Source organism: Tuber melanosporum (assembly GCF_000151645.1).
Source record: "Tuber melanosporum whole genome shotgun sequence assembly, scaffold_301, strain Mel28".
NCBI classification, from domain to species: domain Eukaryota; kingdom Fungi; phylum Ascomycota; class Pezizomycetes; order Pezizales; family Tuberaceae; genus Tuber; species Tuber melanosporum.
The window spans coordinates 38,417-51,921 of record NW_003298977.1 but is presented as its reverse complement, the minus strand read 5'-3'; the positions used below and the strand labels follow the sequence as shown (position 1 = coordinate 51,921).

The following is a 13,505-nucleotide window of genomic DNA, read 5'->3' as shown; positions in this document are numbered from 1 at the left end:
CGTAGTGCAAACTGCGTGCTATCACACTTGGCCAAGAGGACCTACCTCTATATGGACTGCTCTGACAGTCTAACATCTTCAGTTTGTCCCTGCACTTCCACCACCTCCTATCAGAGCTGGAGTACCTGACTGGTCAATGCAACAGCATTCGGGAGTAGGTCCTCCAATAGTGGTTACCTAAGCCTAATATCACCTCTTCTGCACCTGTGACTAGGTTGCGCCGTGACCTACTAGATAACAAGTTGACCTGCTGCAGTGTGGCAGGGCAACCGGCAGGCCTAGAACTCCAAACATCAGATATAAGATCACTCCCGCTACCGAGTGGTGATGAGAATCGAAGAATGATTAATGATTGAAATGCGGCAGGACTGTAGGGCCTGCTGAAAATTCTTCACCCATGAGGCCTTGATGTCCTCCGTGGAGGATTCATGTATTGTATTACAGAGATGTTGGAAATCTGGACCGTCAGTATGCGATCATTTTACTGTCTGTTGGATGCTTGAGACTCATCAGGCCCTCGTGGCCCAGAGCTGTCGGGAATATTGATATCTTCAGAATCAGATTTGGTGTCCAATTCTGTTTTATCCGATCCCTGCGAGTTTTGGTATTCATCACTGCTATTCTCACTAAGATAAAGTGTTTCGGTAGCTCTTTGTCCAGAAGGTTCTATCTCAGGTTGGGTATATGCCACGGTCTGTGTGGTGGTATTCCGAGGGCGCTTTGGGGGTCTTCCTAGTTGCGTGCTTGCAATTGGTGAACGAGATAGGTTTCGATGTGACGACTGATCATTCTATAGTGTGCTAAGGGTGCTGCCATACTCGCTCAGTTGTGTAGCTGATATCGACTTTCCTGATCCCATTCTGTGGGGTCAGGCGTGGTGTCTCTGTCTATTCAAATTTCCCACTCAGGGAATTAGCTGACAGCTTGTCTTGTTTATATATTGTTTATGCATTCTATAACAGGTTAGTGAATGTTAGGTAAATGAGTATTCAGGATGCAAACGGTATGAATCTCAAGTCTGCTATATGGTAGGTGAGAAGTTTGTCTATTGTGCTAGTGTTGAATATGACACGTTGGATCTTATACGCTGTGCCTTAGACCTGGGGTTAGGGGCAGCATAATCATCACCTATTACTTGGTGTTGGATTCTTTTGCAAAATGACATCTCATGAGCGTTTAACATTATGTTCATAATCAAGATATTCCGGGTTATCAAGAGCCCAGGATTAAAGAAAGCATTAAAGCATTAGAACAAGTGAAAGTCTCTCTGCAGCGAAACACATAGCACAATCTGGGCCTCAATGATATCTTGTTCTTTCTGAATATTCAACTTGAACTTTGTATTACAGATTCTATACCCCAGGTTCCCAAACGTCGGGAGGTTTAAGACTCACACATGAGTAGAGTATGAGAAATGTATGTGTTATCAAGGCAGAAGGTTTAGCAAGATCTAGCTACAAAGAGAGTCAGTTAGCGAAACTATTTCTCACGAAATACATACCACCCCTAAGAAGTGTTAGAGATATCTAATCTCATCTCCACACCTCTAAAAGGTGTATACATTTAAGGCTTCCAAGCCAATCGACAGGACCGCCGCCCTAAGTCAGGCCAGTGCTGGACTCAGAATGCGAGATGTACTCAATTCATTAACACAATACACTAGCAATATTTGAGTACGGTCTACAGAGGGCAATCACTATGGCTACCACTACTTTCATACTATGTGAGGCCACTAAGGAATACGTGAGGCAGATGCAAGTGGGTCAAATAGTATCATTACTATCACGATTAATCACCAGCTAAGAAATGCAGCCCTGTGTGAAAATCCAGCACAGTCATTGAGAATCTAAAGGCAAAACGAAAAAAGGAAGCAGAAAAATCAAAGCAAAGAAAAGGAATCCAAAGAAGCAAAGCAAAGAAAAGAAACCTGTGAAAGCAAAGCAAAAAAGGAGAAACGGAGGAAAATATGGCAAACCCAGCATCACCATCTAGCAGTCCGATATCTACTACTGCAGTGGGATGTTGGTGTTTCGTCCACCACAAGAGAGCGAGAATCAGGGGAGCCAGACGCCAGTGAATCTTGGGGTGCACGCGAGGTGATGGCAGCCGGCAGACCAGTCATAACCACAGAAGTAGGGAGAGGCGCCAGAGTAGGACCTGAGGTAGGCGGTACCAGGTGGTCTATCGTAGTCACAGAATTTGGAGGAGACGTAAGAGTAGGATGGGGGTTCAGGGGAGATGGAGGAGTGGCATAGCCACAGATGTCAATGGGGGTGACAGGGTTAGAATGGGGGTCATAGGATGGGTAGAGGTAGGCTCCAGCAAAATTGTAGGAGGAATTGGTGGGGGGGTTGGAGTCGCTCCTTCAGCGCTACTCTCAGAAACAAGTGCAGGAGAGTGTCACGAATGTGGCTTGGCAGGGAAAAGGATTTTATGTGATGCATGGTTACGAGTCCCAGGTATGTTATTGTTTTACACTTATGACTCATTCAAGTCATATGATTTGTTAAATGTAGGATTTGTAATGCTTTCGCACATGGCTCATATATGAGTCATGGGATGTGTACCTGACGAGTATGCCTTGCAAGTGCGCCTTGCGGGTATGCCTTACGCATATGATTATATTTAGCACCTGACCTCGTTATGAGGTCATGGGTTTCACGCATGTGACTCATTGGAGTCATATGACTTGTTTATTGTATTTTGATAGGTTTATGAGTTTTGGCACATGACCTTGCTACGAGGTCATAGGTTTCGAGCATGTGACCACTTGGGTCATATGACTAGTTTGTTATGATTTGGTTTCATGCATGTGACCACCTTGGGTCACATGACGATGAGCGGGTAGAACACTATATAAGGAGGCCAATGCGGCCGAGGGGAATAGGTTCTTCAGGGTTTGTCCTAAGTACTTTTCCTACTTCTTTCACCCCTTGTCGGATGTGATGGTTTGGTCTCGATACAATCAGAGCCCTTGATTTCTATCTCATGATAGGCTTCAAGTCTTTAACTTTGAAAACCTTTTAGGGACTTCGTTGTTACACCTCCTCCTACGTTTGCTGGAAGTCTTTTCTTCCTTCAACTTATCCTTTCGGTTGTTCACTACTGTCGCCTCCTCATGGTCGCAATGGCTAAGCAAGCCTCCGCCTCCTCTGCCACGTCCACTCTACGTTCGTTAGTGGTTCTGTCTCGAGCTGTCGAGAAGAACTTCTCCCAAATGGCCGAAGTCTCTCGCCTTCGGTATCACATCTCCGTCCTTTCTCCGCGATTTCGTCGCGCTGAGAAAGAGATATCTGCCTTGTTGGCTGCCTTTGAGAATGAACTTGCTATTACTCACAGTTATCTCACGATGTTGGCGGCTGAAGCTCCTACGGGTAACCCTTCCTCGCCTGTCACCTCAGTCACTTCAGTTGCTACAGTGGTCTCGGTTAGGAGGGGTGGGCTAGACCCTGAGAATTCTCAGGGTCAAGGGGAGGAGCTTCCTTGGGAGAATGTTGCGCCGCCGGTTATCCCGGCCCCTCCTGCAGCTTTGGCTATGGGTAGTGGTATCGGTAGACTGGTTCCTGATTTGTTAGGTCCGGTTGAGGTGCTTGCTCCTGGTGTGAATGGGGTAGATCCTGGTCTGATGACACCTGCTACAGTGGTATCACCTCCTTTGGGGGGGAAGGTGCCTGAGTCCTCTGAAGCTGAGCCTGTGGCTGGTCGGAGTAATGCCTCTGGTAGCGTGCCCCCTGCGGCAGTGGGTGGTGATGAGAGTAGCCCGTTTACTCCTGTTGCTAGACCTGTACCTGGGGGTGGGAAGAGAAAGAAAAACAAGAAGCGCCAAGTCAAACAAGACCAAACCTCACCTGTGCCACTTGTCCCCGACTCGGAAGGGTAATCACCTTTACCGCGAACCGCCTACTACAGAGTCTGCGGTGGGTTTACCGCCAGTGGAGCAGACTGAGGAGTTGAAGGATGAGTTGAATACCTGGGCTTGTTCAGTCAAGTGCTAGCGGCTTCGGGACTATCTCGTCCTGGCTGCTTCAGTCGAGGTTTTTAGACTACACTGCCGGTGTGGTGCCTCCCTGATTTTCTACAACGGTCCGTACCTCCTTGGCTAGGGAACCTGCACCCTGTAAGTTGACTTTCCCTCGGGTCTACGCGCTTGAGCTTTGGGTGTTTCTTTTGTTTAGAATGGGGATAGGTGCCGGGGTGGTTGGCGGGGTGTTCCGGGATCATTGAGTGGGGATGCTCGGGTGGGCTTCTATTGTGAAGGAGGTTATCGCGGGGTCACATTCAGGTGGCAGTAGTGGAACTTTTGAATTTTGTACAGGTAACTTGTCTGGTGGATATGCTGGGCTGAGGATGATTTTCTTTACCATTGATGGTTTTGTACTTAGTATTCGTGTTAGGGCATGGTGCAGGCATGTTTGAGGTACGGGACTGGAGGTTTAATTAGTTTATAGTTAGTAGTATTCAGGATGCGACAACCTGGAGGCCTGGCCTTGGGGCACATTATATGCTAGTGTTGGCGGTACGAGTTTAAATAAAATTAGATTAAATTCCAAGTACTTTTACTACTTATTACTTTAACAAATATAAAACACCTTTACAATCTTTATCTTTATTGCAATGTAATCGTTATGCCAAGGAACATTCTTAACGAAGAAGAGTTAGAAAAAGCTTACAATATGCACTCTGGATAGAAGACACAGGTCTTGTACTATTGGTAACATTGGCAGAGGCCTAGTGCTACTATAAGACCAAGGAAAGAAAGAGAAGAAGAAGAAAAGTATTGTTCCCCGTCGCCAAGAACTAACTATCCGAGGAGGGATCATTACAAAGAGGCATCTTTGACTCTGTCATGCCCATGACAGGGTCCGGCCTGTGGTTGGAGTGTTTGCAGGTACTCCACAATCCAGAAGTTCTCTCGGACAAGCTCCATCATAGATGGGAGCTTCTCCAGTTCCGGCAGCGGTAAAGGCTGCAGGTCTGGGTTGGTGGGTGGGTGGGGTCTCGTGGGGCCAGGGGTGAGCAGGACATCATCTTATCTATCTTATTAGATATAGATAAAAACAAATGTATTAGTTTAAGGTTTATGAAGGTTGGGAACTTAGATTGTCAATCAGAATTGCTGCTGCACACCCGAAGTCAGGATGGGCGGTGCGATGGGGTCATGAGGGGCAGGGAAGTGAATGAGTCTTTATCCTATATATGTTATTAGCTACAGACAATGGTTCTAGATGTGAATGTTTAGAAACCTACCTTATCAACAACGACTTGTGGCACACAGTTGCACTGGAGAGAATGCAGCTCCACTACCACATCCTGCTCCTGCTCCTGCTCCTCCTGCTCCTCTTCCTCCTCTCCCTTGTCCTCCTTGTCCTCCTTGTCCTCCTCCTTTCTTGTCCTTCACCTTGTCCTCCTCCTCTACCTCGAAAGCCCCCCCTATATCTCCTCCTAGCCACAGGTGATCCCAGACCTTGCAGTTGAAAAACAGGTATCTGCTATTGACAGGCTCTGGGATCTGAGCCTGGGCCTCCTCCTGACACTGCTCCAGGACTATCAGGTCCAGTGGATCTTCGCCACTATTGGCAAGGATCCATGCGCGGACATCATCCTCTTTATATAAAAAGATGAGCTCTGGGAGTGAGAGAGGCTCCAGGGGCGCGGGGTGAAGCAATTGTACGCCCTCACCAGTCGTCCCGATGAGATATCGTGGGCCCCTGATGGCCTCCTCTACTCATTGGCCCTGAACTACTCCAAGCACATTTTTTAAGCTCGGTGATGCCATAATCCCCCAGGTGATTCCCCTGTCAGAGTCGGTGGCATACCAGGGCTAGCCAACGAACTGGTACCGTCCTTGAGGGGCATGCATCTGCCAAATGATGTGGATCTGTATTGCCCACGGGAAATACGGTGAGGACCAATCAGGTTGATCCACTGATAAAATATGTTAGCATGAATATAGTGGAACATAGATGAATGGGAACACTTACTCGGAGGTCGAAAGACCTCCTCCAAAATGGCCAGTTCCGCGAGATAATGCTCATTCGTTGTCTGACGTTTCTTGGCTGCGTGGCTGACTAAGATCCTCAGATGACGTTTAACTTCCCTGACATCATCGGCCTGGTACTGGTCTTTAACCAGCTTAATCCGAGTGGCGACTGGGGGAAGGAAGTAGGCCAAAGTTAGGACCGACTCCTATGGGGAGTCAGTCTGGTGGCGGGGGTCCAATGAGCACGCTCTCATGTGGGCTGGGAGGCCCTCGTGCTAACTCCGGGAAGGAGTAGTGATGGCATGTAGATTCTCGAACCCACACCAGCTTTTGGCGTATGCAATGTTGCTGTGGCGGCCACTTTTTGAAGTAGGAGAGTTAGTTAAACCGATTTATGCAAATGCATATAGCTTACAATTTTCACTTACTTGGAGTCTTCCACTACCAGCTCAAATGGTGGCCTCTCCTCTTTCTCCAGGCTCGCATCACTGTTCATAAAAGGTTAGCTCCACGTCAGGGCACCTATGATGACAAGCAGGGGTGATCACTTACTTGCCCATTATAGCCAGTCTGCGACCGGTGCCTGACGGCAGCGTTTGGTGCTTACGTCTTCTCTTGTCACTTTCGGGAGGTAGGGTGGTGGGGCGTCTATATTAAAAAGGACATGTTGATAATTCTCAGCACCAGTAGTTAATGGTTGGATGGAACGTACTTGGTTACTTGTACGGTGAGTGTTCGCAGCTCATGCAGCATTCTGTCTCAGTTTTGGAGGGGAGGGGGTGTTTTTGCAAAACGATATTATCGAAATTGGTAGATAGGAAATTCTGTTTTTTTTTAAAAAAAACACAGGTGATTTGCAGCTGGTGGGAGGGGGGAGGACAAATCACAGAAAGACTTTGATGCGATGGAATTGAAGATAGAAGTAGGATGTTGATGAGGGATGTTGGTGAAGAAGGGAGATGTGGGAGGAGGAGGCTGAGGGGGCATTGATAGATGCAGGACAAGAGGACTGTGGGAGGACGTTCAATATCTTATACCCTAGTGGGATGTGCATGTAAACAATACTGAGTGCCCGGGGGTGGAGGTGTACTGACAAACAATGCATGCCACATCGTTGCAAAATGGTTTGAAATTGTGCTGACTATGCAGACTAATGACCTTGTGGTCAAAGTGACAGGAAGCTTTTGCGTATAGGTATACAGTCACTCGGCAGAGGCATTCGTGATCTGAGACAATGTTTAATTGCAGTTGCACCACATGGTGGGGCAGTGCCAGTAGGGTTGTCAACGGGCATGCGCATACGCGAGTTCAAGTTCACCATCAACAACCACAGGTACCTCTCAATGTTTAATGGTCAATTGACCTGCCATAAATTAAACTAGGTAATATTTTGTATAACTTCCCCTTACTTCTAAAACTGCAGCTACCTTATCAGGCATTGATTTCCACAACTTCTCAAAAAGCTCCTCAGGAATTGTCTCCCAAACCAATAGTAATACATGTGCAAGTCTTCTCCTAACAGCCTCTTTTCCTCCTGGAGTATCTGCAATTCTTGGATACTGCTGGTGCAATCGCTTTTTAAGCTCAACCCATACATGCTTAATAGGATTTAAATCAGGGAAATAAGGGGGGTGGTCCACAACCTCAATACTGTTTCTCTTCAACCAATCCATAATACTATATGCCTTGTGAATAGGAGCATTATCTTGCTGAAAAAAAACATCTTCAAGTTGTATACCAAAGGAAATCATTTGATGAATAACAGGAAAAAGATATTTTCTCAAAAGTCTAACATCCCTGGTCTTATTGATAGTTTGAGTAATAGGAACGAATGGAGCTTTTCTTTTACCCCAAAAGTACTCCTAAACTATAAGCGAGATGCCCTTATCCTTCTCCTTTGGGTGTACACAATCAGCCAACTACTTCTCTGCAGGTTCTCTGAATACCCATTGTTGCTTTGAATCCTTGGATTTCTCTACACTGCACTCATCACTCCAAATCACCCTTTCAAAATCCTCAGCTGTCCAGTCCCTATGAGCTGTAGCCCATCGCAATCTCTTAGCCATATGATCCGGCTTTAGCCTTGGTCTTGACTTGGCTATTCATTTTTTAAGGTTTGCTTCTCTGAGTACCCGGTCCACTATACAGGCAAATTTAGTAGGCAATCATATCCAGTCACTGTGGGTAGCACAAAGAGTTACCAGTATCAAGAGAAACACCAGGTACGTAGCGATCCCTGAAGGCACATCTTGTCATTTTCCAGTTGGACTTGGCTGTCTGTATAATTGTACGACGCTGTTGACCACTCAAAATGGGGGTGTGACCGGGGCGAGGGAGATTTTCAAGAGAATGCTGTTTACGTGCCTGGACAAGAAGGCTCTGAACTGTTGTCCATGGGCGTCTAACAATTTGACCTGCCAAGGCAATGTTCTAGAGGCAGTAGAAAAAGGCGATTATCATGCCCTTCTCTGCAAGGTTCATTTCTCTCTGGGTAGTTTTAGGCGGGGGTCTTTTTTTTTTTGCAGCATACTTCATATTTCCAGAACACTTAACCATTGGTAAAAAAGGTAGAGAAAATTAATAAATTAATTAATTAGGTAAAGGAGACTTTAGTGAGAGTAGATTTGTGAATGGTCACGGTCGCGATAAGATGAACAATTACGATCAACTTTACATTTCATTGAAAGATGGCATTTTGGCAAGGCAGCTTAGTCATCTGAGACCGTTTTCAAGAATACTTCTGCCGAGTAATTGTAGATACTAATATAATTCTAAAGGTATCGTGATCTGTATGGGATCCGAGAAGTAATTACTCTAAGGTTTATAAGATAATAGTTTAAGCCGTACACTGGTCCTGCCCACTGGCGTCAAAACCTTTGAGCTACATAGATGTCTATGTGCCAAGATGTCTACTACAGGTGTTAGGTCCATGTGCCCCTAGGACATCTCTGACTTGAAATAAGGAAGATGTGGCAATGGAGGATACACAATGGAGCATACAATACTATTCTTCATAAGAAGCACAATGAATGACGGATACATGAGACAAACTGAAGGAAGGAAGGTTTTGTAATAGTTCTCACAAATCCACTGCTAAAATACTGTGCTAACATACAATCCAAACTGACCACCATTTGAACATCCACGTTGTCCAATCCATCAAATCATGGTCCAGAATTGGAGCCAGGTGCAACCTCTTCGCCTTCATCGCGGGAATGTTTACAAGTTCAAAAGAGGCACATCCCTTCAGTATGTACTTGTGCGTCCTACGAGGCGCAAGTAAACCAGTCAGTTGTTGTCTATTCAGAAGAGGCCAATTTGTGATTTGTAATTGGACACGATTAGGGAGAGATAGACTGATTTCCATAAGAGATGATTTCAGATATGCCTCACATGAGAGCAGGACTTGCATCTCATCCTTATCTCAATAATTATGCATATCTGCACTTGGCACAGGTTGAGAGATTGTTAGACCTCTTTCTATCTCATTGTCACTCGTGTGATGTACGTTCTGGCATGGCATGGGTACCAAGAGCATCATGTCTTTTTCCTGAGCCTGTCCTACCTAACGATTATTATCTTGACTGCCAGCTGCTCCTGCGTCTGGCATAGATGCTCTGCTATGCAGCTGACCTGTGGTTCTATCTAGTTCGGTACCAAGTTCAATTATTGCATCCTTGTCAGCATATGGGTGTCCCCATAGCGCAGGCATCACTGGCCTCATGTCACCTTCATCAAAGTAGCAATATACTAAGAGATCCAGTAGGTCCTGCAGTACAGGATTTTAGAGAAGCCAGGTACGCATCAATTCAATAGTTTTGAATGAAAATACAGTCGAACTGTGACAAGGGATGTGCAGGAAGCTGGCGCAGTAACCTACTTCCTTCACCTGTAGCACTCAGCATATAGCGAACCTGTCATGGTGGTATCTATCTTAAGATCATGGCGCACAACCCTGGGATGCTGGAGGAATCCAACACACCAAATTGGATTCCGGAGATGTACAGGGCTCGCCAATAAACAGATTGATAATTGGATGAAGCTTCAGCCAACCTTTTTTGTATGCTGCCTAATCCCGCACCGTATAATGAGGCCTCAACCCAAACTATATATACCACACCAGGGCATGCAAGTAATGCACTCCAATCAATATTTTATTTGTCAGTAAGTGGAGGCTTGACTTCAACAACTTGTGTGGAAATGAACTAACCAGTTAAAACATTAACAGGTAGTGGTGGGTGTGGGTGTGCAAGTGCGAGATGTTCAGGTGCATTCTGTGCTTCTTGTATAGCTGGAACTCCTTTCAGTGCATGGTTATGATGTGTATTTGTAGTAGGGGGTTCATAGAGGTCCTAGTCATCCTCATTATTCTCCTGGCCCAATCTGGCAAAAGCTCGTCTATCCACGTCCATCAGGTCACCGGAGTCACAGGCATCATTGCCGTCATCCTCGTCATCCTCGCCATTCCCATCAACCTGGTCATCTTGTATTGTATGGGCTACTTCGAGTTACGGCGCAGTAACATGTTGTGCATTCAGGCACCATTGGGCCATTGGGCCAGGCAGTAGCAACAGCTGATTAACAGTGACATGTGCCAGAACAATTGCTGGAGCTCACGGTACGGGTTGAGGCACTGGATTTTTCAGAAGAGTGTCTGTTAACTTCTTACCACAGTCCTTAATAAGCGTAATGATAGTTTCATCGATTTGTCATGTCTGAGGCACGTCACTAGCTCCCGCCCTCACAAGTCAATTGCAGGCAGGGCGTAATCCCCTCATGCCCTGAAAAATCTCACTGAAATTAGCACTCAGGAATATATTGCTATTGGCAAAGTTCCTTGCTAACATTTAGTCTTAGATAGTATTTCGTCAAGCCATATAGAGCAGTCTGCCAGCATCATCTAGAGTAAAGTTAAGCAAGGGCTTATACGTGCTGATATTTTAGTTACCGGCTCTTGCAGGCGTAATCTCTCCAACAATTGCAATGGCTGGAAGGTAGTAGACGGATTCCGGTAGAGTCATATGTCCCTTTGGAATAATTAGTCAGTGGATGCATTCCATGCTGTTATTGTTTTACACAATATCTTCTGGTTTGTTCAGAGCATTGATATTGTGAGTGCGGTGGATATCGTAAATATTGTGGATATTTTTTCTGATGTGACTGATGTGACCTTCCCATGGTTGTGATTAATTTAGTTTAAATATCCAAGCTCAGTTCTCGACAATCAAGGTGCCCTGAAATACTTTCAACATTATTGTGTAATCCTCGATGCAGGCACCCCAGACAACTCTGGCATGCTAGTATTTTGGCTTGAAAATAGGACATCTGACACCTGTAGATTGAAAAGAGGTACGTTTGCAGTCCATGAGCTCATGAAATGGGATATGACAGTCTAAGTGCTGATTAAACTGTATAACAAAAATGAACAGTCAAACACAAATGATACAGGCAAACCATATGCGAAACCGAATCGACCATTAGCTACTTCTTCGGTCATCTGAATTTGGCCCTAGCTGACATCCAAATCTACACACGAAACAGTAAGCCTTCTACTTGCACCTTATCATACAAACAGGCTTGTCTGAATCTACTAAGCTGGGTCCTGCAATGCCTACCAAATGTTTATTTTGTTGCCAGAAGCATACCTATCCCGGCCCACATGAGAGACATTTGCAAACTGCACATGTAGATATCAGCATTCTCCTCACATCACACATACAGAGTACTCCTTCGTCAAATAGTACCTAGGACATGGAATCCTACCAATTGCGTTATTATGCCAGGGACTACGAGAATAATCAGTCTGATTCTGACTATGAATCCAACCCCGACATTGTCACCTGCCATCTAGACACCATTAATGATGAGGTCGTGCATGAGTCTGACACAAAATCACAAAGTTTAGTTGATGCTTCCTCAGCGCCATGTGAACCTGAGTATTATCCCCGCATGGGGGAAACTAGTGGAGATGTGAGGAGATTTGTCGAAAAATACAAAGATCTGCATGAGGACTCGTAGATGCCATTTGATCGTGTATATGATTTCAAACTTGCATCTAGGTTCATACAAAGCGAGGTATCCAAGGCATGGATTAATGAATACTTTTCAAGAGGCCTGGGTAATGCGGCAGATGTTGGCTAAAGTTCGATACATACACTCAGGAGGCACCTCCGCTTAATAGATCCGTATAGCTCATATCTACAATAGGTCGAGGCCCAGGTCGAGGATTGTGGGAGAACATTGCCATTATTTTACTGTAATATTCTAAACTGTGTCTGATATCCTCTTCATCAAAGAGCTTACCGAGATGATTTTGTTGATATGCCGCGATATGAATGCAATCCTAATAAACACAGAGTATATGCGGAAATGCATACAGCGGACTGGTGGTGGGACATCCAAGTACCCAACCAACAGCAATTGCACCCTTTTTGACAAAAATGGAGGTTAACACATGATAGGAAACACTTCTACCTGGCACGACTGGGGTTCCGATTATTAGGATGTCGGATCAAACGCATCTCATTAACATCTCCAGTGACAAGAAGGCCTGGCCAGTATACATTACAGTTGGAAATCTTCCATCAACTACTCATAACCAACCTGGATCAATGGCAGTTCTGCTTTTGATACTATTGCCCATCCCGTCCAGACTCCAAAAGTGTTCTTCCGCAAACGAATAATAGAGACAAATCAATGCTGACAAAATACAAGCTGTATTTGAGCTCCTATTCAAGCACTTACAAGAGGCCATGCTCAATAGTACGACAATTGACTATGCAGATGGGAAACTAGGGACATGGTTCACTATCCGCATGGCATGGATTGCGGACCATATAGAAAAGGTTGTACTACATGGGATAAAATCCAATACCTGTCGCAAATGTGAGATACCTGCAGATATTTTAGGATCCAAGACTCGGGTGAGGTACTCAGCGAGATATTATGCGAGATATAAGCGCCAGGAACAAGAGGTTCAAGAAGGCTTGGGGAAGTCCATAACAGGTGATGTCCACACCACATTTGATGGTCTCGGTATCAAGATGAGGCAAAATGTTTTTGATAGACTACCGCACATTTTACCCACTGGCCTGCACCAGCTAGATCTGCTCCACACTGTTTATCTTAGACTATTCAACCACATGATAGATTGGATTCAGGGATTTCTTAAGAAACACATAAGGCTAGAGGTGTTTGATGATGCCTGGAAAACTTTGCCTCCATGCTCAGGATTCTTTGTACCTCGCAAAGCGTACTACAAAGTTATCTAGGGGCAAGGAAAAGAGATGAGGAACTTGGGATATTGTCTTTTGGGACTTCTGATTGTGGCCTTGAGACAGCCTAATAGTACGCAACACCTATCCTTCAAACAAGCAATTGCCTGTGTCCGTTCATTACTCAATTTCACTCTGATGTCATAATACTGGAGCCATACGCATGAGACAGTTGAGTATATGGATCAATATCTTAATCTGTTTCACCTTGATGAAGGATATTTTCTTGGAGTTTATAATATCTAAAAGGA

General features: G+C 45.3%; 1 protein-coding gene across 1 annotated transcript in view; it reads left to right on the top strand.

Annotated features, from left to right (window-relative positions):
• Positions 1–7,214: 7,214 nt before the first annotated feature.
• The window catches only part of GSTUM_00001846001 (uncharacterized protein), a gene marked incomplete at both ends in the record, with an annotated part of 17,909 nt that continues 11,618 nt past the window's right edge, over positions 7,215–13,505 (top strand). Inside the window, one exon of the mRNA XM_002839097.1 lies at positions 7,215–7,248. Coding sequence (XP_002839143.1) covers positions 7,215–7,248 — 34 coding nt within the window. The remainder of the gene's footprint in view (positions 7,249–13,505) is intronic.